This window comes from Parambassis ranga, chromosome 20 (assembly GCF_900634625.1).
Source record: "Parambassis ranga chromosome 20, fParRan2.1, whole genome shotgun sequence".
NCBI lineage: Eukaryota > Metazoa > Chordata > Actinopteri > Ambassidae > Parambassis > Parambassis ranga.
The window spans coordinates 12,225,488-12,248,295 of record NC_041040.1 but is presented as its reverse complement, the minus strand read 5'-3'; the positions used below and the strand labels follow the sequence as shown (position 1 = coordinate 12,248,295).

General features: G+C 42.8%; 3 protein-coding genes across 4 annotated transcripts; 2 read left to right on the top strand and 1 right to left on the bottom strand.

Annotated features, from left to right (window-relative positions):
- Nucleotides 1–5,550: 5,550 nt before the first annotated feature.
- ythdf3 (YTH N6-methyladenosine RNA binding protein F3) lies at nucleotides 5,551–12,938 on the bottom strand. Of its 2 annotated transcripts, XM_028432584.1 has the most exons (6): nucleotides 12,692–12,938; nucleotides 12,345–12,593; nucleotides 11,903–11,927; nucleotides 11,586–11,665; nucleotides 9,672–11,348; nucleotides 5,551–6,591 (listed from the first exon to the last, which is right to left on the bottom strand). In XM_028432584.1, the coding sequence occupies exons 2-6, from the start codon at nucleotides 12,366–12,368 to the stop codon at nucleotides 6,568–6,570; spliced, it is 1,830 nt and encodes a 609-aa protein (XP_028288385.1). In that variant the 5' UTR covers nucleotides 12,369–12,593; nucleotides 12,692–12,938; the 3' UTR covers nucleotides 5,551–6,567. The 2 variants fall into 2 exon arrangements, with proteins under 2 accessions (XP_028288385.1, XP_028288387.1); XM_028432586.1 differs by lacking the exon at nucleotides 11,903–11,927 and having other exon boundaries at nucleotides 12,345–12,938.
- Nucleotides 12,939–13,593: 655 nt separating this feature from the next.
- abhd10b (abhydrolase domain containing 10, depalmitoylase b) lies at nucleotides 13,594–17,535 on the top strand. The gene is made up of 5 exons (XM_028432587.1): nucleotides 13,594–13,731; nucleotides 14,192–14,378; nucleotides 15,479–15,590; nucleotides 16,528–16,665; nucleotides 16,757–17,535. The coding sequence occupies exons 1-5, from the start codon at nucleotides 13,638–13,640 to the stop codon at nucleotides 17,096–17,098; spliced, it is 873 nt and encodes a 290-aa protein (XP_028288388.1). The 5' UTR covers nucleotides 13,594–13,637; the 3' UTR covers nucleotides 17,099–17,535.
- Nucleotides 17,536–18,770: 1,235 nt separating this feature from the next.
- tagln3b (transgelin 3b) lies at nucleotides 18,771–21,935 on the top strand. Its single transcript, XM_028432588.1, has 5 exons — nucleotides 18,771–19,071; nucleotides 19,774–20,001; nucleotides 20,544–20,718; nucleotides 20,798–20,900; nucleotides 20,979–21,935. The coding sequence occupies exons 2-5, from the start codon at nucleotides 19,822–19,824 to the stop codon at nucleotides 21,118–21,120; spliced, it is 600 nt and encodes a 199-aa protein (XP_028288389.1). The 5' UTR covers nucleotides 18,771–19,071; nucleotides 19,774–19,821; the 3' UTR covers nucleotides 21,121–21,935.
- Nucleotides 21,936–22,808: the final 873 nt, after the last annotated feature.

Sequence of the window (22,808 nt, the reverse complement as noted above, 5' to 3'; positions counted from 1 at the left end):
TTACAAGCCCCCTCCACCCGCCATGTGGTCCTATTCTTAAGGTTCTGAATACAAAGGATCTTCCTTTTATTCATATTCCAGCTCCAGCCCTGATTTGGCCCCAAGGACTTGATTGTGTATCAAAGCACATCATCCAAATGTTTAATGAAAACAAACTTGAATATGAACCTAAAACCTATAATGTGCTTTGTAAGTGAAATCCAACATGCTTGCGTTTGTTGTGTGTGACTCATCCTCTGTTGACTTGACTACTTTCAGTTATTCTCTCTGTGTTGCTCCCTGGTTGTTTTGGGCCCTCTGAATCCCTCCCTGCTGCAGCTGATTGATAGAACCAGGACAGAGAACAGCTCCACTCACATAGCTATGACTGCTATTAGACCCAGTTCTGTCACTGCATGTGACTCTGCTTTAAAGCACAACAATGTGTATTACAGTATTTAACATGGAATCAAACTTGTGCGTGAGGTATTTAGAGAGTTTTCAGTCAGTCTTTGTCAAAAATCATCGCTCAAGATGCTCAACTCCTAAAATCACAGCTTCCAAGAGTAAACTTTCTCACATGGTCCTGTTTTTAGAAGGTTCCCAAAGTTAACTATAATAGGTGAGGTTAGGTCAAATATGTCTGTGTGTGTGTTGCAGGGATATTTAATGAGCAGGCACCATCATGTAACCTCAAGATAATGAGTCAATATAGCAGCTAGTCTGCTCTCCATCCAACATGAGGGGAAGGAGTGCACCCTGAGATATTCTGACCCATGCTTATCAATCATGTTCCTGTTTACAGGAAGGGCAGATGAGGTCCTTCAACATCTGCAGCACGATGCTGAGGATGTTCTATGAGTCTGTGGTGGCCAGTGCCATCATGTATGCTGTTGTCTGCTGGGGCAGCAGTCTGAGGGTGAGGGACATAAATAGACTCAACAGAATCATCAGGAAGGCGGCCATGTTATGGGAGAGGAACTGGACTCTCTGACAGAGGTGTGTAAGAGGAGGATGTTGTCCAAAATAAAGACCATACTGGACTGTCCCTGTCACCCGCTCCACACTGTGCTGACCAGCTACAGGAGCTCGTTCAGCAACAGACTCCGACTCCCACAATGCACCACTGAGAGACACAGGAAGTCATTCCTGCCTGTCTCAATCAAACTACTGAACTCTCAACTGTAACAGTCACTCAGACACTGTACATTCATACTGGTACATTCATGTCATGCTCTTTACTATGTAAAGGTTTTTATACAGTAGTAAATATGTTCTTCTTTAGAAACAACTCAGGGATTTAAATGCTATTTAGGTATTTATTATATATTTCAATTTCATATTTAAATTTATCTTTGAGTTCTATTTGTCTGTAACAAACTAGAATTTCCCCTCGGGGATAAATAAAGTAATTCTGATTCTGATGTTGATGTACAGTTAGACAATGAATCAAATAGTAAGTGTAACAATGAGAGAGCAACCTTTAAAGGGCTGGATTGACGCAAGGGCAGGGCCTGTTTGTAAGACCGACTAAACCATCCTCTAATGGCAGAAGGATTTAAGATGAGGAGTATCCGGATCTGTGGGAATCCCCCTGAACTAACAGCATAGGAGGACACTTCCTGTACAGTACAAACTAAGAAGATTTCTGTGAGCTCCTGTCAATGCTAATAACCACAGCAGTCTCACAGAGAGCTCCCCCAGGGCTGTTTGACCATGCAAGCAATGGGAGGGGGTGAAGTTCAGAGGCGGGGAGGGGGGGGGGCTGAAGCCTTTTGGACTGTCTTGACTCATTTAGCTCTTCAGGGCCACAGCTAATCTATCGCTTGCATGGAGAGATAGAGGTTATCAAAACGCTGTAAACCACCGGGGCAAAGAACGCACAGATAAGTGGCACAAGTGGACACCGCAGCCAAAAGACAGAAATATAGACAAGCAGATATTCTTGCTGAGAGGAGCTGAGGGCCTTCTGAGCATGCCCCAGTGCTGACATCAGCAGAGGCGAAGCAACCCCCACAGAGCACGATGATCCACGAAGGGTGGAGGAGAAGTAGACAAGAAGGGAGGAGCAAGGAAGAGAGAAGATGAGCAGGAGTGGGAGGAGGTGGAACTGGGGGGACAACACTTGTAGTTGGATCATTGGCTACAGTGGGTTGAGTCAATGTGATCAATAGAAACTGCACATGAGGCAGAGAGCTTTTAATGGCCCTTAATCTCCATCAGGCCTGAACAGGAGTCTGGCAGAAGAAGTCACAGAAGCAAAGGCAGTCTGCATCACATTACACACTCAGCTTACACTATGTCACACACACGTATACAGCTGAGTACAGAGCCCCAACCAGGGCTCCCCAGACTCCAGGCTTCAGCAGGCAGCATGTTATATTTCATTCCTCAGCACCTTTTCATTTCATTTCAAATGCATTACATTTCAGACCTTTCCACTCTACGCTACCCCCTGCCATGCAAAAGCTTGGTGTGAACACACCGTCCAAGCACAGGACATATTCCAACCTTTGAATTCAATAAGCAATCTGCCCGCAGCCGGTGGGTCTCCAGTCATCATCTGCAGCGCACAGTCCAGTTATAAAGTATAGATGTGGTGATGCAGTGCTTTCTTTCATTCCTTCAGTTCACATATTTCACTCATATTTATGAGGCCTGGTGTCAGTATAGCCAAGTGTCCTAAAACAGCAGTGAAGCATAACAAACACACAGAAAGATATATATATATATATAATAAAAACCACAGCAGCCTTCAGTCACTCTCAAGTTCTTTTGTTGCTCCTTCCTTTTTGCTCTTTCATGGCACTCTCACTTGTCCATAAATTAAAGAGTGGATTGACAATGAGAACCCCGGGGCAGGAGAAGCAGTGAACTGCATGACCTACTGTAAAATGAATGCTGATGGCCAGATATGTTCAGACGATCTCAGATAAGAAACCTTTGGAATCTGTGCATTGGATGTTGTTGCCTTCGTGCCTTTTCTGATGTTTTTTTTTTAATCCTCCACTTTAATATAAAGCTTATTTGAATTTGATTTATTTGAAACTTAACTGCAGGTAGGTAACACCCGTTCTGTAACTCAAACAGTTTTCTACAAGCAGAAAGGGGCACATTACATCAAACCCTTACCAGGTTGTGGGTTAGTCTGTTTCCTCTTTATAAATGGTGCCTCCTTGTGGCCATTAAAGATAATAACAATAAAATTCACTGCCTAACTTCTCTCTGAGCCACAATTTTCTGCTGTAAGAAGATGTAGTTGTGATATAAAATAAAACCAGTTAAATCTGTTGCAATCAATGTGTCTTTTCAATGTGTTTTTTTTCTCCTTGTGTTTTCAGCCTGCACTAAGAGAAGAACATGAGGAAAATATTGCATCAGTTCTACATTTCATTATATGTCAAACGTTACATTCTTTTTTTGCATAGATGTACATCATATCATCGTATAGAGCAAGCTGCTCAGCCTCTTCCTCCAGTTCACAGATAATGATACAACCATGGCAACAGAGACACCTTTGGGAAACAGCATGAAGAATACTCACTGTCAGTCACAACTTCACTTCCTCAACTTTGATGATTATTCCACATGGCTTGCTGAGTAACACCTCAAAACCCTGCAAACAGCTTTGACTCAGCTGTTACACTTATCACCGCTGATGCACTTACGTTATCTCCACCTTTGTTTTTCCTGGCAGCATCAAAACATACATGCACAGGATAATTTCCTCTGATCAGCCGCATGTCAGTTAACATAGTCATCAATAGGACTAATGTTCTGCGAGGACTTAGTGAGTGACACGCCATGGCCCAGAGTGTGAAAACCTTCAAAACATCGAGGAACTGCCAACCCTGAGACTTGCCTTAACCTTGCCCTGAGCCATGTGTTGATGAGTTTTCAGTGTGACTGAAACTTCAAAGGCATTTCAGCTCACTAAGCAGAGGATGTTGCTTCTCTCTCATCTTCACTCAGCTGAATCCCTCTCTAGAAGGACATATTGGAAAAAAAGAAGTTTGCCTGACACTTTCTTGGACGGGCTTTGACCACTGTGGATAGGGGCAAATTAGCTGCATGATGACATTAAAAGTCATTAACAGCTTTGATTCCTAAATGGTAACAACAACCTGACAAGCCAGTTAAGTTAAGTGAATGAAGTGCATTCATTCAATGATCCACAGGCAGCAGTGGTGTATTTCTTATGAGTCTACTAAACGAGGTAAAATCAACAACACATCAGAGGTCTCTAAGTAAATCAGGCTTTTGCATATTTGAGAATTTGTACATCTCAGCACCATCACACACAACTAGTAATTGTGAGGCGAATAAATAGCAAGTTTCCTGCTTCGTGTGTCTGTTGTACTCGCAGACAAATGGAGGCAGGAAGTGTGTGGTCTTTTCAAAAAGCTGCCGACAAAAAAACCTGATGGATGCACAAATTAACACACAGAGTAGAGAAGTTGCAATCCAGAGACTCCGATGTTATAATTACAGCTCTTTCTGTTCCTCCTTGACAAACATAAAGGGGGATTTTCTCACTCCCTGCTCACATCCTCTTTCCCCCCTCTCTCCACCTCTCACTGCACAGCTTGGTGAGCTTGGCATTAATTGCTCCAAAAAAGCTGTGGAAGCACAACAAGTGCTTCTCATCCTGGTATAATTGTGACTGTAGGAGTTGGAGGGCTTGGGAAGAAAGAGGGCTTTGCTTCTTACAGGAGGGGCTTTGTAGTGCATCTTAGTAAGGAGCGGAGGACATTTGAAATAACATGATGTGATGGTGCTCTCTAGTGGACAGAGAGGGGAAAGGAAGCTTTTCTTTTTATTATTTCATCATTGTTGGATTCATTTTTGGTTTATTTTTTTGTATATGGACATAGTAGTGATGCAGTGGCCTCCTGTAGATCTGTGATTACTAGAACACCTCTCTTTTACAAGTAAACCTGACAATCTGGATGACAACAGAAAAATATTAAGTATCTTTAGGGTCAAAATGGTCCAAATTCAGCCTTTCTGCACAGACTGCAGTATAATTCTGGTTTCTGTTCTGTTTCTGTACTCACTTGACTGGATCCAAGAGATGTGAAATGGAACTGATTTCAGATTGTTCTAACCCATCCATGCTATCCATGCTTAAGAAGCTCATCACCTTGTCCCTCATGGTCCAGCCTGAGTCCACTGTATGTTGTTTATGTTGCTGAGAATCATCAGACCTGACAGTCATATTCCTACAAGCCTGCCAATGCTTTTTTTGGTGTAGTTTTATGGCTGAATCGTGCAACTGCACATCCAGCATGGATGCCTACATGCTCATTCCTTTGCTGCCATACAGAGTTTTTTAACCTTTAATTGTGCTGTGATGAAACTACCCATGTAGACATGTTACTCTTATGTGCTCTTCAAGTCTATTTGACACCTTTTGTTATTTTTATTATCAAACCTTCCTTTTTCCCTGTGTAGTGGTGAGGCACATTATACAAATAGGAGTATGTGCTTTATTTCTATAGTGGGGTATTCCATCTGAAATGTGAAGCTGCGTGCGGACACATTCTGAAGTAAAAGCACACAACGGCAACGTTTTCGCTAAACAGGAGTAATTTTTATTTAGCTAGTGAGTCACCTAGAGGAGAAAACTGTCACATCCTTGCAGTTGATGTCTTGCCTTTTTGGGGGAATCTCCATCAAGATGCGTACTGAAGGTGGGCTGATGTAGAGGTTCTCCCAAAAGTGCTAAGAGTTCTTGAGGACAGACAGTCTGATTGAGCCTGAGGTACAGTAGAGTACATCAACATCAGAGAAAAGACAAGTCACCCACAGGGGCCCGAAGGAGGGCACCGCTGGTTCTAGCAGAGCAGCAGGTTTCTCCTCAGACAAATGCACTTCAGAATGACAGAATCACAAGAGAGAAAGAGAGAAAAAAACAAACAAAAGATATGCACTAGCCAACGCTCGCCAGCCTGCTGCATAAATGTAATCTTTTGGTACACAGAAACAGATGCAGAAAAAGAAGGGGACAGGTAGAGAGAGGATACATCCTATGATTGGCATGATTGTGGCTGTTTCCCAATTATTTTATCCCACCTGTCAATCACCCACAGCCTCGGTCTGAGCAGGGTCAGATGGCTGAATACAGATTCAAGTACAAGATTAATTTATACATATCATCTTTAATTCTCTTCTGAGCTCGATGAAGCTCACCAATATCCCAAACATTTGAGGCATTAAAAAAATACAAATAAGCTCAGTGAAATCTCCTGACTACTCTGGTTAGTCAGTTAGTTGCTCACAAAGAAAATCAAAAGAACAGAGTTAGAGAGTTAAGGGTATTGGTAGAGGCTGTTTAGAAGGACTGAAAGTGCTTTAAAGACAGAAGTGGGTTACACTCTTTTGCTCGTGAGACGGGAACAAAGGGTTTGATGCACCAGTCAACAGATACAGATGAGTCCATCTATTGTCATGTTCAAGTGTTCAGATACATTGTCGTCTTCAGCAGAAAGATCGTGAGAGCCTTCCCTCCTTGTGGTTAGGCAGATTTTTATTTAAGGTCCTACATCATTAGTGTTGCAGTTCTAGCAGGGGGTTGCTTCTTGAAGGTTACTGTTTATTTCTACTGCGCTCCTGGAAAGAGAGAAAAAAAAGGGATAATCAATGGATGACAGAGCAGCCAATATCACATATGCATTCATGGGACATGAGACCAGTATGTTATTTATAAATAAACTCTTTGCTGAAAGTCTCCAGATTAAACCAATGTGTCAGAAGTGGCTAAACCCCATTTACAAATGCAATCAGTATTGATTGATAAAAAAAATGTATCAAATGCATTTATGGGCTTCATCTGTGTTTCTACGAGTCAGCAAATCTCTTCTAAAATTTGTATTGAGTAAACTCAATATTAGTTCACGTTTAGGCTACAGTCTTGTACTGACAAGAACAACTGCAATCCAGTAATTCAACAGAATTAGAACAGCAGCATCAGAAACGCATTAATGGAAGGAATATATTGATTTTCCTGATTGACTCCATTGAGACTGAGCACCATGCTGGAATCAAGCAGTGGATACCACACCACAGAAAAGTGAAATGTCTTAAACAGCTTTAGAGAAGCTGTTATTTATACAACATATATTTTTTAAGAATTAGTAAAGTCCCACAGCTTCAGCATGAGACCCCTTCCCAGAAAAACACGTACAGTGGCCTGTAGTGACAGAGTACGGTAGCTATGCTGCTATTATGGCATCACTTTCTAATGATGTATTTTTTTTCCAGTTTCATGTAAATACTATACTTTCTCTACCTACAAACTGACAAACAGCCTGTGTGTATCCATGGTACAATTCAGACAGAATAAAAAAAATGCTGTTGAACATTATACATATATTTTCACAGTGGTTCACTCTGTCCACTGTGAGACCCCTTTCTGCTGGATACTTGGTATTTGATTCAGGCTTTGAAATTAGTATTGATAAATAAAAGATCTACTCAATATAAATGATTTTCTATCACATGTGGCTTTTAAAAACATCCATCTTTTCAGTCTGTCCTTCAAATATTCTCTGTTGTCTTTCAATAGAAATACACCTTTTTAAGTAATGTTATTGTAGAGTGTCGCTTAACTAATGTCTGTGGAAAGTACTAGTTTCCAAACCCGGTTTCAATATCTTTTAAAGCTAAGATGTTTTATTTATATTTCAAATACTTTGCTTTAAGGCATCCCAAACAACCCTGCAAAGATTAAAATCATGGTTAATTATTTATAGAACAACTGCCCCACAGTGTAAGTAATCGTCATGAATCTCTCCTGGATGTATATCTAACTGCTGGGCCTATTTATGGTGCTTAACTGATTTCCAGTAGACTGACTGAAAAACCAATAAATCCCTAATATTCTTACTTTAGTGATGCATTGCTTTTAGCCAGAGTAGATAGTGTTTTCTGTTTAATGTTAAAATAAGTGGGTCAGCAAGTAGGAGAGCAAAGAAGGGAACATGAGTTTAGAAGACCCAAGGTATGCACTAACCAAATATTCAGCTATGTTTACACTAGCATCAGACTGCAGCCACTACATTCAGCTTGTAAGTAATACGCCTCACTCATAATTAAAACAAAACAGCCAACCAAACATGAGGAATCAAAACACCTTGGATATGAAATATTCTGGGGTGTGCCAATGCTTACAGGTAGAGGACGCAACCGTGTAGGTAAAATCTTGATAGTGAAATAACTCAGGGATGTTTGAGCTGACTGTTTTCCTTTGGAATACTGTCCTTATTGATGGTGTTTATGTCACTGCTATGGGAAAACCACTGAGACCCCCACCCCTGTAACTCTATACCCAGTGACGCTGCAGCTCTGAGACAGACCCCCTTCCAAAAATTCAGTCTAAATCAAGAGCATCCTGAGCAAAGAAGCTACCCTCTATGTATTAATTACAAGATTAGTTATGCTAGTAAAATCTTGTGATAACATTTAAAGCCAAAGTTATCTTTAAAACAACATTTTGGAAATGTGTTTTTGTACAGGTGCGCAGCTTGACACCTCTCAAAGTTCAGAAAGGACAGGCCAAACAGTAGACAACAATTAACCTTGTCAGGCGAAGAAGGGTGAGGCCTCGACAAGGCCTGATCCTGTCATGTAAGAGGTCAGGGCTACACAAGCAGCACAGCGCAACGCCTGCACTGTGCAGGATGAAACTGGCTTTCTACTGACAGGTTGTTTTCAGAAGCCTGAAAACACTGACTTGAAATATTTATGAGAAAGTAACCCAGTGCATATTAACAAGGTCAGCAGCGAGGACTCAATACAGCATCAATGGAGCACCAGCAGAGGGGGAGTAGAAGGAAAAAAGGTGGGAGAGGGTCATGGGAGGGGGGGGATTAGCATACTGGTGAATGTAAGAATGGATGCAGCAGAATGCTATGAGTGATAACATGTTCACTCTATGGCTGTTTTTCCACAGCAGCAGCAACCCACTGAGTTTTTACCACTTAGACTAACATTTGTGGCTCACCACTGTTACTAGCACTGAAGCATATTTTAGCTCACCCTATGAGGGGCTTCCACAATGTGTGTTTGTGTGTGTTTAGAATCATGTGCACATAAATGAAGGTTTGTGTTTTGCTGGGACACATTTTATAAATCAATGCTTTAGAACATGTAATGCAAACGGTGCCAACTGTGCCGAGGCAGCCAGTTTGTAGGCCGAGGGCTTATGTTGTTAAAGACTAATAAAGCATGAGGAGCCTGTGGAGAGCACAGAGGCTTGGCGTTCAAAGGGGGATCAGGGCCTACATCTGCCTTTGTCTGAAATGAGGAATGCCAGGAATGTGGACTATTTCAGGAAACCTCTACGCATCTAACTCCATTTGGGCACATCATTGCAATCTCTGCAGCGTAAGATGGCTGATGAGGAGTCAGGGCTTCCCGAACCTGCTTATGAGTAATGGTAGTATGTCAATCTGCTGACAGGCCTCTGGGAACTTCTATCTACAGCAGACTGTTCATTGAGCCGCAGGATGTTACAACCTTAGAGCAAGTGGAACATGATCAGCTGATTACAGCATAACAACAGCCTGCAGCAGTGACTCAGTGAAAGTTAGCCTCCCTTTGAATTAAAGGGTAACTAAACTGAACTGTCTCATGCATACAAACAAGCTATTTACAGAGGACAGGGCTATTTGTATGTGTATTTATCTCACCTTCCTCAGAGCCTCCTCCTCTTCCTGACGTTTCTCATAATGTGCAAAGTCATCAAAGATTGAGGTGGTATGCTTGTAAGTGGCAATAATTTTAAGCACTTGTTTGGCCTTTTCCAGAGGCACTTCCTGAGTGTCCCTGGAGTTGGTCACTGGCTTGTTGTCATTGTTTTCCAGCCGGATGTGACGCAGCTGGTTGTTGGGCACATCTTTGATGAAAATCCACTTCACCTCAAACTTGCCCTTCCACTTGTCCTGAGACCAGACGCCTGCATAGGCATTGTAGTCCACCGGTGAGCGCATCTCGGCCACACCACAGAAGTGCCCACTGCCATTGACGCTGAACAACAGGTATAGGGGCCCCTTGTTGCCCATTGAGCGGTAGGCGCCATCCAGGCGTTTGTTGCCGTGTTCTGTACTGCACCAGATAGAGTACTTGATTGAGCGGTGGATGTCATCTTCTGAATAGCTCTTGATAATGAAAACACGTCCATTTTTCAAGTTCCAGTCAAAGTCTTTGGGGTTGTAGTTGTTGAGGGCACGGAGTTTCTCCAGCACTGGGTGGATTTCTCCAGAACAAGGTGAGGCACTCAGTGGGACTCCGCTGCCCAGACCAAAGCCCTCGCCCCGGTTCCTGGGAGCCACCCAGCGGTTTGGGGGCGGGCCAGGATGCTGGGGTTGTTGCTGATGTAGAGGCTGTGGGGGACCAGGTTGAGAGGAGAGGTGCAGGTGTGGAGGGCCAGGGGGCAGAGGCTGGGGGTGTTGGGGGGATTGGAGAGACTGGAGCTGGAAGGGCTGGTGTTGGTGTTGGTGTTGGTGTTGGTGCTGGGGCTGGTGTTGGGGCTGATGGGGTAGAGGGTTCTGCAGTAAGGGCTGGTGCTGCGCTAGCAGAGGCTGTTGCACCAGAGGCTGGGGTGGCATCATAGTCTGAGCTAATGGGGGCTTGTTCAGAGAGCCCTTATCATCCCAAGTACCAATGTTCATATTGTGCTTTATGGGGGGTGGGGGAATGGTGGCGCCTCCCCCCATCCCCATGTTGGCTTTGGGTTTGATCTTGGGCTGTGGCTTAGCCGGCTTCTTGGCAATGGCTGCCCAGGAGGCAGGTTTAGGTGCAGACGAGCTGACACATGGAGGGAGGCTATTGGCTGCCATACTGCTCATACCTGCTGTCCCTCCCAAGGGTGAACCCACGGTTTTGGTGACAGCTGCCACCATGTCCGTCCCCAGCTTTAAGCCCGTCATACCCTGCTCTATGCTGTTCATCACCGGGACCTTACTGAGCTGGCTGTCACTTCCAAAGCCCGCTTGTCCGTCTGTGATGGCCCGGCCCAGCGAGCTGGGGGCATACCCATAGCTGTTACTGTAGACTGAGCTCTGCGTGGACTGACCCTGAGAGACACTAGTACCCCAGGTTGAAAAGTCTGCATTACCAGGAAAGAAATTGAAGCCGTGCTGCCCAAGGAAGGGAGGGGTGTTTCCCAGGGCGCCTGGCTGGCTGAAAACACCATCAGGGATAAAGTGTGGCTCGCCATTGCTCATCTGTCCATAGGTAGTTAGGTAGGGCATAGGTGGGTCTCCACCTGTGGACCAAGCAGCTTCTCCCAGAGAGTAAGGGAAACCAATGGATGGAGCGTAGTAACTGGGCATGTAGGGGTCTGACATTGGTGGATAGCTGTTACTCTGCGAGGCACAGAAAGACAGTCAGATCGTTAACAAATAAGGAAATAAACAACTTTGAATCAAGAAAGACCTTCAACAACAAATACAAACAAAACGGAGTGACCGGGTTCATGTGTTAGAAAGCTGACACCTAAAATATGCACCCATTTTGTCCAATAATATCAGGTTACAGGCCACAAACACCTCGGATATCGTCATTCACAGCAGATCATATTCTGGCATGTTATAGGGCATTACCTGATTTGTCTGGCCGCTTAGATAAGGCTCAAAATCATCATCGTTTACTCCATCCTTTTGATGCATTGATCCGTTTTGCACTAAGGGTGAAAAGAGAGGACATTAAAAAAAAACAACATACACCGTTTGTGATTCCTAGACTGATTACATTGTGGTCCTAGTGGCTAAAAGCAACAATGCTAAAATAATTCAGCTGCAGTTTTACAGCACTGCCAGCAAACAAATACCTTGATAGCAACTTGGCTAATATTAAATCTAAACAGCCTGCAATGCCACACTGGAAATGTATCCACCATGATGGCAGTCAGAAACCTTACCTTTATTTCCTTGTCCTTTAGGTCTCTGAAATAATGTGTAGGAAAAAGAGATGAGACTGTTATCAAATCATGACAGGAAACAAGAAACACACGCACACTGACAGAGCAGGCTGTGCCCTACGCGGATAAATATAACAGTCTGACTGTGGTAACCTCAGGCTGAAGCCATCAGCCCGGATGTTCACATTTACAGGTAGCTTCGTGTTAGTGACCGGATGTCAAACGCTCTGACATCCAGTAAACGTGCCGCATTGGCAACCGGCTACAGCTAGAGTTGGTTGGCAGTACAGTCGGCCTACATTACAGCTAATAGCTATCATATTTCAAAAGACTTTGCAGCCTGTTTGATCCGGCGTGCCAAACCAGATCAAACTGTTGTCGGCAAAGTTTCATTTCGCCGCACGGCTCGTTTGTAGCTCGGTTCAGCTCTCAGTACACGAACCTGATCGACTGTGGTCGCAGACATCCTCCAGGAGCCGGAAACTGATAGCTGTTTGTGAGATTGTCCACTGCTTCCCCTGCCTCTCTCGCTCTCTCTCTCTCTCTCTCTCTCTCTGCACTTTCCTGGCTCGTCTCTCTGTCCAATCACTCCGTTAACGTTACAAGGCGGCGTTTTTCTTCTCCGTGCTCAGACCTGACGACGATCCGCTTCTTCTTCTGCTGCTGCCTGCTACAAACGGTGACTTTGAGTCTGCGGGGAAGGCGTCAAACACTGAGCCCGATCCTGCCACAGTCGGTGTTGATCAGTCAATCTGAAAGTGACTAGTGTCTAACTGGAATATCCCTTACCATATTCCACAATGGCGGATGGGCTTTTTACTCCCGCTTCCGTTCCGTTCTGCTGCTCCGTGACCTTCCGCCTGTGACGCTCTGAGTCATGTTACAAACTGACACTTCACATGACAGTCACAGACACACAACTTCCCTCTACTTTCATTACAATCAGGGTAAAACTGGCCTCGTTACTGACCCGACTAATAGCAGATAAACAGCCTCTTCTTATTCACCGGGGAGCTGCTGCTAGCTTAGCCACAGCCACAGTGAGTGGACGTCTGAATTAGCATGTGGAATAAATACTACAAAATAAAATGCATACAGGAAAACAAGAAAAATCTAGTAATAAAATAATATTGTGACACTGTGTTTCACGACATTTCATGTAGAACTACAGATTTAATGAAAACGATAAAAAATATAACATATATAGTAGAATATATTATATGTATATATAGTGTAAAAGTGGTTTATACTTCAGACTATTTTGCTGATCTGCTAGCTGATGATAAATAAGCCTATATGTTTTTTGAGCAGTTGTTTTTTATCCACATGCACATTTGGAAACTTTAAAACAAACCAAAATGTATTAAATGTACTACGGTGCAGCACAGCAGATTTCTGTATCTTCTTCACTCCTGGTGTAAGAAAACACATTTTTATTTAACTTGCGAGGAAGAGAAGCAACCTTTAGCATCACCATCGTATGGTACATGCACTACTGATATAAGAATGATCAAAATATATTACATTTAACAGCTGTATAAATGGTGGTGACTGCTTCTGAAATGCACTCAGGCAAAGATTTATTTATTTTATTTTCATCAGCAGCAGTGTTGTTGTACAGTCTGTATTCTTTACTTGCATTAAGTTCAGTACAGCTGCTGTGTCCCTTGTGGGGGAGTCAACGAGAGTTCCTGTCGCTACTCTCGCGATATTTCCTCAGTGGTCGTGGAGCAGTATGGCAGCCGTCGCGCTGAGGTCCTGCCGCAGAGGACTTTCACAAATATTCAGTAATGGAGGGCCTGCAGCTTTGTCTGCCAGTCGCTTCGAAGGTTTGTTGAAGTTGCTGTTTTTTCCACAATTGATCTTACAACATTTTAGTTTAGCACAAGGCTGTTTAAACGGCCAGGAGGGGGTGTGGCTCACACAGTCCGTGTCGTCCTAAAAATTTACGGCATGAAATCTGCGCACTGTTTACGGCGGTGATCGCTTTTGCGCCATCTGCGTTGATTCTTTTGTATTTTGAGACTCATACGCCTAACTTAGCTTCAGTTGTGATGCTTAAAAATATATCACCTGTTAGCAGATGTGACACTATGGAAAAAAATAACCACGCTGCTCCTTCCACAGTATCCATGTGTTGTTACCCGAATAGCGTCAAAGTGAGCTTCATCATTTAAAACTGGGTGTGACATAACATTCAGCAGAGTTGTTCTTCCATTTTGGCTACTATACTTTATATTGAGTCGTTTATATGAAACATTGTGTCAGTTATAATTCTGTGTTAATCAGCAAACAAGAGACACAAATCTACAGTCCAGTATGCATCAAGACCAGGCCTGCCAAAGCTGGCCTACAGAAGAGTGAAGGGGAAGAGTCCAGGTGTGGTCTTCCTCCCTGGGTATGGCTCCAACATGAGTGGGCAGAAAGCTGAGGCACTGGAGGAGTTCTGTAGGTCACTAGGACACTCGTGTCTCAGGTAAGTCGTCCACACACACACCACAGACTCATCCTGAAAGTTTACACTGTAGTGTTTCATCTTTCTTTTTTTAAACACAATATGTCTGCCCTTTCTGGTGTCTCTTGCATATATTTTAGGATATAGTCAGTGGTAAGATAAATACTTTGAATTCTGAATTGTTCCATGTATTATAGATCTTATGTATTCCAATGAAAAGTATTATTTTCCAAGTCATTAAACTTGCAGTTGGTTGTAAAAATGTCACTTTGCCTCTGTGAGATACATCTTTTATCTCGCAATATATGTCACCGACGGCAACATGGCCTTCACCAGGGTGCATTTCATCTGGGATTCCAGAACAATAAAAAAGTGTTAAGTGGCACCACTAACAGTAACCATTAGAGCTGTAGCTTTAAATGGAGTTAATGAGTTTTATACAAAAGTTTTTGGTTACAATGATTATTACATGTAAGTGTGCAGTTTTTCTAATCATGTTTTTGTCTGGTATTTTTAACAGCTTTACAACAGACTGCTACTTTCTTGACCTATACATTTTAGAAACCTCATGAATGTGTCATTTATGTCACGATTCGAACAAGAATCTCCTGCCATTGATCATCAGACACCTTTTACTGAAAAAAAGTCCCATTTTGGTCCACTGTTTGGTGCAAGGCTTCATCTGTCATTAAAAACTGATGTTTTTTTGTTTTTATTTAACATAGAGCAAATTACATAAAGTTGTTAGAGGCCCATAGGGATCAAAAACATGCCTATAATCCTGTTATAAATACTGGATAAATATGTTTATATGCTACATGTTTCTGCTCCAAATAGCAGTACGCCCACAGATAATTTAATACATACATGAACGTCTGTGAATTTATTCATGGACATTTCTTTATGTACAAATGTCTTGATCCATATGGGATTTTAATGTAACCGAGTTATAAGTCATATTGTTTTTGGTCTCCTAAAATGTTGATTGGATATAAAACAAACAGTTCCACTGCTTGTAAGAAATAAAAGATATACAACTCTTGCAGTTTTTATTCTTAACTTAACATTGGATTACCTTCTGATAGTCACAGCCATTGTCTGTTCTGTTTATGTGTTCCCAGGTTTGACTACACAGGACACGGGGCATCAGAAGGGGTCCTGGCAGAAGGTACTATTGGTACCTGGAAAAAGGACGTCCTTTTCGTGTTGGATGAGTTAGCAGAGGGGCCACAGGTAAGAGTTTTCAGTGTCATGTCACTGTACTGGTTAGTGATCAATAAAGTTATAAAATCTTTGCTCAGATGGAAATTGAGGTCAGTTCCCATTTAGAAGACGTTTCAGATATCATATTCCTGATAAGCATCCTCTAAATTATTGATTTCTGTGACCACAATCCATGCTATCAGGAACATGGACCATGTTCCTGAGTGTTAGCTTTTTATTTGAGACTGCTTTCACAAAAGCAAAGATCTTAAAATGTACACAGGAAGGACAAGAAAGACTTGCAAAACATCTTCAGACCTTCCACTGTGATACAAGTGTAGGTGCAAATTCTAGCTCCACTGAAGTATGAGACTTTAACAAATTTAAATTCAAAAGCTAACTCGTTAAACAGTCCCTTACCTTGGCATGTATTAATTACTCCTGTTTGTTAGTGTTTCTAACAAGCAGCTCACCACACCTAATGTTAACAAGTTGTTGGCATACAACGATATTTATGTTTATCACATATATATATTTTTTAGGGTTGCATTTGTGCAGTACATATTGTTTTTGGTTTGTTAGGATGCACATAGCCTGAGCTGTGTTCATATTTCCATATTTTTTGGAAGTGGACAGACCAATTTGTTCAGTTAGTTTCAGTCCTCTTGTTCACCAAGGTTCAGGGTTGTCCTCTGTTCAAATGAGATGCACCACCAGAGCAATCACACCAGAGGTTGTTTTAATTTAATTTAAGCCTATTTATAATTGAATATTTCCAACCAGTTTAGGTTGGTTCAAATTTTTTCCTTCAAATCCTACCCAATTGTTCCACTTTTTGTCCAGTAGGTGCCACTGTCTTACTACCTTTGTTGTGTCATTGCCACAATCACTCAGCAGCTGTCTTCATCAAATTGTGTTATTGACCTTGTTTACAGAGGTTTTGTTGTGTTTTTTTTCTTGTTTGTAGATACTGGTAGGTTCCAGTATAGGTGGCTGGCTCATGCTGCTGGCAGCCATTGCAAGACCAGAGAAGACTGCAGCTCTGGTGGGCATCTCCACTGCCGCTGATCACATTGTCACATCGTTCAACTCTCTACCACTGGAGGTAGGAATAGTATTATCATTGAAATAATTCATTTAAAATAATTGTTTTAAACTTTGCAGTTTATTTCATTCCAATTAATTTGTATGTGCAGACACGTAAGGAGCATGAAGAAAAGGGGGAGTGGACAGTGGCCACCAAACACTCAGAGGAGGGTTTCTACAAGTTTAGCATGGACTTTCTGCGTGAGGCAGAAAATCACTGTGTGCTCCAGAGCCCCATCCCCATCACCTGCCCTGTGCGGCTTATCCACGGGCTCAAAGACGAGGACGTCCCCTGGCACATCTCCATGCAGGTCGCTGAGCGTGTCCTCAGCCCTGATGTGGATGTCATCCTTCGGCGACATGGCCAGCACCGCATGTCTGATAAGGACGACATCAAACTAATGGTCTACACTATTGACGATCTCATAGACAAGCTGACCACTCTGGTCTAAGTTAGGGGATAGTGGCGAGAGCTTGAGAGTTTCCCGAGATAAACAGAGAAGGACTGTGTTAACAGGGAAGTCAACCCTCAAGAAAATTACCAAACAGCGGCATGTTTCTCTGCCAAATATGACCTTTTATCCATGTATTTTTCTCTGTACTTCATCTGTTATGTCAACATGCTGTTACAGTGCAAACTATATTTCAAGGGAGCTCTACTGCTAGCTGTTCCCTTATACCTTCAGGTTGCATATGTAAGTTCTCCAGGTTATTGTATTCAGTGTCCGTCAGCCGCTATTAGGACTGCCACCGCTCCTGTCTCTGCTGTCGTTCTTATGCTTTGGTTTGACTCTTTTTTTTCCTCCATCTCTAGTTAGACACACAGTTTTCCTGTGCCTTTTTAATCACTTTTCACCCGTTTTGGCCAATAAAACCTCTGCACACCAGAGTGCAGGTCTCAAGTCTGTGAACATGCATGCACTTAACACAATAATGATTATTACGCTGATGAAGAACAAAAACACAAAGGGCGGCAAGAATTAACACTTAACTTACAAGCTTAAATAGGTGTGGGGGGATTTGTGAAACGGCAGACTGAAATCAGCTTTATTAGTTCCTCAGTCGATGAATACAGTGGCTGCAAAAATTCAAATTTACTGCTGGTATTTTATCCCCTTGCAGTTGTCGTCTTAAAGGTAGGGTAGGAGATTTTGAAAACTCAGTAAGAGTCAGCCAGATTTTGAAAGTAAACACACGCCCCTTTCTCTCGGAGCTCACCCCGAAGCCATGCCTCCCAACCAGTCTGTGACTTTGGCCATCATGCACGTACCTCTCTGGTGTGCGCAGAGCAGGAAGAGAGTGACAACCAGCCAATACTCCGCGCAGGTGCGCCTCGCAGGATTGGCTGATGTTTTTAGCGTTTTATAGCTTCCACAGATGATTAATATTCTTCGCTTTAAAGCGAAACTGCCGAACTAATTGGTTGATATCGGATTGTGAAGAGAAGTTACACTAATTTAACAAAAAGTGCATCAGAAGGAAATCTCCTACCCTACCTTTAAATGGAGCAACAACTGAACAATAACCTGATTTTCCATGTAGCTCGCCAGCACTATGAATCATACTCTCAATAGAAACCATTAGACTACAGCTGTCTAAGGTTTATTTTTGTTAGCAGCATATTGTGTTACATGACTCCTCATACCTGTTGGCCTTTGGCCACAGAGAGGCCTGCTGAATGGAGTCTCTGGACTGTTGATTATTAACTTGTAATTGGCCACTGGCAGAATTATGCTCAATGGGGCGAATCCAGCCACTCATCCCTCTCTTAGGTCCACTTAACTGCAGCAGTGACCTTTTAACTTCAGGCTGCGCTGTGTGGTCTGTCATTTTCATCAATTTATGGCAACAAAAAAAACAGCAGCACAGGCAGTGGATATAGTGGTGTTTCTCTATGTTCATTTTTTAGGACCAAATATAAAACACTTTAGTTGTGTTACCACTTAGTTGAATAAAAAGAAGCATCCCCTATCACACACTGAATAATCCACAAGAAGCCTTTGAAGTAAAGCAACTTGTACCTTTGCGCCAGTTTCCCTGTGATGAGGTAAGTGGGGGTTATAGGGCACATAACATCGACTCGAGAATCAATCAATAGATAAACCAATTTGGCCAACAAGCCGCTCTGCTGACTGATGGTCAGTTCAGGCTGCGTAGAGCTGCAGCCTGTGCTGTTCCTGTGTGTGTACTGTGTTGAGCCACGTCGCATTGAATGCGAAGAGCATCTCGGGACCCCTCCTGGACGAGCTGGCATATAAAACGAGTGACTCGCCCCTCCCGGACAAAGTGAGGTCCAGCCTGGTCCGACGCACTCGTGCTGCGTGCTCACTGATGCCTCAGCAGCTCAGCATCCTCAGCCCTAACCAGCTCAGCGGAATTAACGCAGCGGTGGCACGGGACGAGTCTGACCGCTCTCCTCTCTTTGGTAAGTGCGCATTCAGCCTTTCCTCTCTCTTGGACTGCATGACAAATGTCCGATGAGATTTTTATGCGAACAGTTCGGTGTCGCAGAGTGAGCTTTGGGCAGCTTTGTTCAATTGTCATGCTTAAACATGCTGCAGAAAGCGCTGCAATGTGGTGTGACAATGTTAGATGGCGGGACTTGATTTTATTTAAGTTTATTTAACTTAAAGAACTGTATTATTCAGAAGAAATGCAATGAAGGCGTGAAGTGAGGATTCTTCTGTCTGCGTCAGAGGACTGACGTAATTTATTAAACTATATTGCAGCCTTAATATGGCGGCATTTGCATGTGTTATAATAATGTAAACTTTATTAAAAAACATTATTATTCATCTTGCTCCATGTTGGAGTGACTTCTGGAGGTCATACAGCATCTCACACAGAGCATCACAGCACTCACTGTGCCGGAAACAGGCGTGTTTGTTGCCATAGCAATAAGGGCATGTCCCTGTTCGGGACAGCAGCCAAGCGACCACACCCTTCTCTGCTACAGCCTCCAGGGATGCTCCTGCACGGAGTACAGAGCTGTAAGAGAGGCAGGTGGAGGAACCCTGCTTTTATTGGCGTTTCTTCAAACATTGAGAGGGTTGTTTTATAATGCAAAATTTCAGAAAAAAAATCATCAAATAATATTCAGCCTGATGTTTGTAACATTTCCTCTCAGGACAACTTCACACTCCATACAGTCCACTGCGTTGTTGGGAGTCCTGTCATGGCGAACAGAGGGCCCAGTTATGGACTGAGCCGGGAGGTGCAGGAGAAGATAGATCAGAAGTACGACTCTGACCTGGAGCAGCGGCTGGTGGACTGGATAGTCGCACAGTGTGGTGGAAATCTGGAGAAACCACAGCCGGGCAAGGAGAACTTCCAGACATGGCTGATGGATGGCACGGTGAGCGGCTACAGTGCCCTTAAAATAGAAGCTATGGTTCAATTATTTAAGAGGCAACATAATAGATCTCTGTCACATTTAAAGAGCCCGTTGAAAATAAAAGCTTCAGGAAATATTTTTATTCTCAAGTTACGATAACTGCACACAGATCCTTGGATCCTCCTTTTCTGACGGGAAATGCTCGGTGCTATAAGACCTAATTGTCAGCCAATCACTAAAGGCACCCTGCATTTTGCTGCTCTGTCTCCTTTGCTTGACACTCCCGCTGACTCTAATGCTTAAAAGTCATTTAGTGAAATCCACAACAGATGGGGCAGAGACATCCGTTTCTACATCAACAATTAACTCAAGAGACAAGAATGCGAAATGCATTCTTAACTGGCAGAGTGACTCACAGTTTACCAGCAACTCATTAGAAGAAGTTTTCAGCTTTCACAACTTCACTAAAGTATTTGTGCCACGTCTTTACAGACAATAACATTTAGTAGACTTTTGAAAAATGTTGACTAAAACAATATCATTCCTGCCCTCTTTTGTTCCAGATTCTCTGTAGACTCATCAACAGCCTTTATCCAAGGGGCAAGGAACCCATAAAAAAGATCCCCGAGACTCAGATGGCCTTTAAACAAATGGAGAAGATCTCTCAGTTCCTGCAAGCAGCAGAAGCTTATGGAGTCACAACCATGGACATCTTTCAAACTGTGGACCTCTGGGAAGGTAAGGGGGACTTAGGAAACACCATGGTGTCTAGCTGTACAACATTTCCTTAATTTTTTGTGTTTCCGGTTGTATTTAGGAAAGGACATGGCAGCAGTTCAAAGGACCCTAATGGCTCTGGGGAGCTTGGCTGTTACAAAGGATGATGGTCAATACAAAGGGGACAGAGACTGGTTCCACAGGTACTTAAAAACGGCTTCACAGCTGTATGGTCATTGTTTTACATGTGCACTTCACCATGTTTTGTTTTATGTGCATAGGAAAGCACAGGGATATCGACGAGAGTTCTCCGAAGAGCAGCTGCGCCAAGGACAGAGTTTGATCGGCCTGCAAATGGGAAGCAACCGTGGCGCTTCCCAAGCTGGCATGACAGGCTACGGTATGCACCGTCAGATTATGTAGACAGGTCAACCGCTAACATGTTTAACTGCTTCCAGACTTTATTTTCTACTAATACCATGACTGTTGTAACCCCCAAACCTCCCTGAGCTTTGTAGCACCTGCCATGTTAACCTCAATTTCCCTGGAATTGCTGCTTTTGCCAAAAAGTGTTCTATTTCTTACAAGTGATGTCGAATGCTGTAGATCTTCACTTCCCCTCTTCAGCATCTCTTTTATCCTTTTGTTTTGATAATGTTGGACTCATTCATCCAGCATCAGTTTAGTCTTATCAAGTTTCCAATTTTAATTACAAAAACCCATCAATTTACACGTATTTACAAAATAACTGTAGTTCACTGTTACAGCATGCTGTATGGTATGTCCTCGTACATTTATTTACTTTAGTTTTAGGATGATCTGTTACTGTGCAGTTATTTAGCCTTAAACCTTAGGGAACTGGAGGACTCATGATGTCTCTGCTTGTTGCAGTATCCTCTGTAACCAAATCCACCTCATGCTGTGCCTGGTTATGGGACTACAAACACTGGGCCTTGACATATATTGGCCTCAAATTATAAATGAGTGTCATTTATTCTGAGCCATGCCCTTTGTTTTTTTGTTTATCATATTAAATAAATTATGTCTATTTGCTGTACGACTAAACAAGTAAATGTGCAGTAGCCAACCACATATGACATTGATGTTTCCATTTCTGGTGCCAGGTAAACACATTGCTTGAATGTGCACTTTTATGTGTGTTATGTTTTTTTAAATATATTTATATCTGGAGGCTTGTATGAAGAATTATTGGAAAAAAATAAAGTATGAGAAAGATATGTGTGTCTGTCTGCGTAGTATAGAAAGTGGAGTATCTTGATAGCCAGGAGAGGTTTTTTTCTTATCTTGGTTTTACGTTCCAGCTCCTCCCTTGTCTCTCCTCACTGTACACAATCTAATAAAGTGTCAGCAGCATGCACAGCATAATGATTAGGATGCTGGTTCCTGTTTCAGGCTTGTGTGCCAGCAAACCTTTGCTTTGCTAAGTGACCTTGAGTAAGATATTAAATCCTTCTCTATCTAGGTAGGTGTTTAATTGCTGATCTTACCATTGTACCACTGAAAAAGTGTTGTGTCTTCATTTTGTTAAAATTCAGAGGCCAAATAACCACTGGGTCTAATGCCTGGGGGGGGGGGGGCGGTGCTGTCACATAGATAAGCAGCAGTATGATGTTGGACTTTGGACCAGTTTTGGGTTCAAGGGGTCAATTATGTGACACATATGAAGAAGCATGCATGAATTAACATTTAGTTTGCTATTAGCAATCAATCTAGAGTCCATTACAATGCTAGACAACCACTGCTAATGCCATATTTGTAATTGGTCAAGGTTTAAATGTCATAGGGTTTCCCTGGCAGTATGTAATCATTTGCCTAAGGTTTAATCCTGTGTAGGAAGGCGGCTCATGTTAAACTATGTGGCCTTCTGCATGTCTGCTCCTCACATACACTTCGAGTCTGAGCTTATTATTAGCCCCAACTAGCCTGGAGAAGCATCTGATGGGCACAGGTCATGTGTAAATCAGTAAACCAAAAACACTGAGACCAATGAAATGGCTTTGAGAGGTCTGTGGTCATTCTAAACTGAAGCTCTTAACCAGCTTGTGTTGTCTTTGGTTTGGTGTTTTGTGTGCTTTTCTATTGTAGCAGAT

Coding starts and splice junctions, on each gene's coding strand:
- ythdf3 (XM_028432584.1), bottom strand. CDS start 12,368: ATGTCTGCGACCACAGTCGATCAG. Junction 11,666..11,902: donor TAAAGGACAAGGAAATAAAG/GTAAGGTTTCTG, acceptor TTTCACCCTTAG/TGCAAAACGGATCAATGCAT. Junction 11,349..11,585: donor TAAGCGGCCAGACAAATCAG/GTAATGCCCTAT, acceptor TGTGCCTCGCAG/AGTAACAGCTATCCACCAAT.
- abhd10b (XM_028432587.1), top strand. CDS start 13,638: ATGGCAGCCGTCGCGCTGAGGTCCTGCCGCAGAGGACTTTCACAAATA. Junction 14,379..15,478: donor CTAGGACACTCGTGTCTCAG/GTAAGTCGTCCA, acceptor ATGTGTTCCCAG/GTTTGACTACACAGGACACG. Junction 15,591..16,527: donor AGTTAGCAGAGGGGCCACAG/GTAAGAGTTTTC, acceptor TCTTGTTTGTAG/ATACTGGTAGGTTCCAGTAT.
- tagln3b (XM_028432588.1), top strand. CDS start 19,822: ATGGCGAACAGAGGGCCCAGTTATGGACTGAGCCGGGAGGTGCAGGAG. Junction 20,002..20,543: donor CATGGCTGATGGATGGCACG/GTGAGCGGCTAC, acceptor CTTTTGTTCCAG/ATTCTCTGTAGACTCATCAA. Junction 20,901..20,978: donor GACAGAGACTGGTTCCACAG/GTACTTAAAAAC, acceptor TTATGTGCATAG/GAAAGCACAGGGATATCGAC.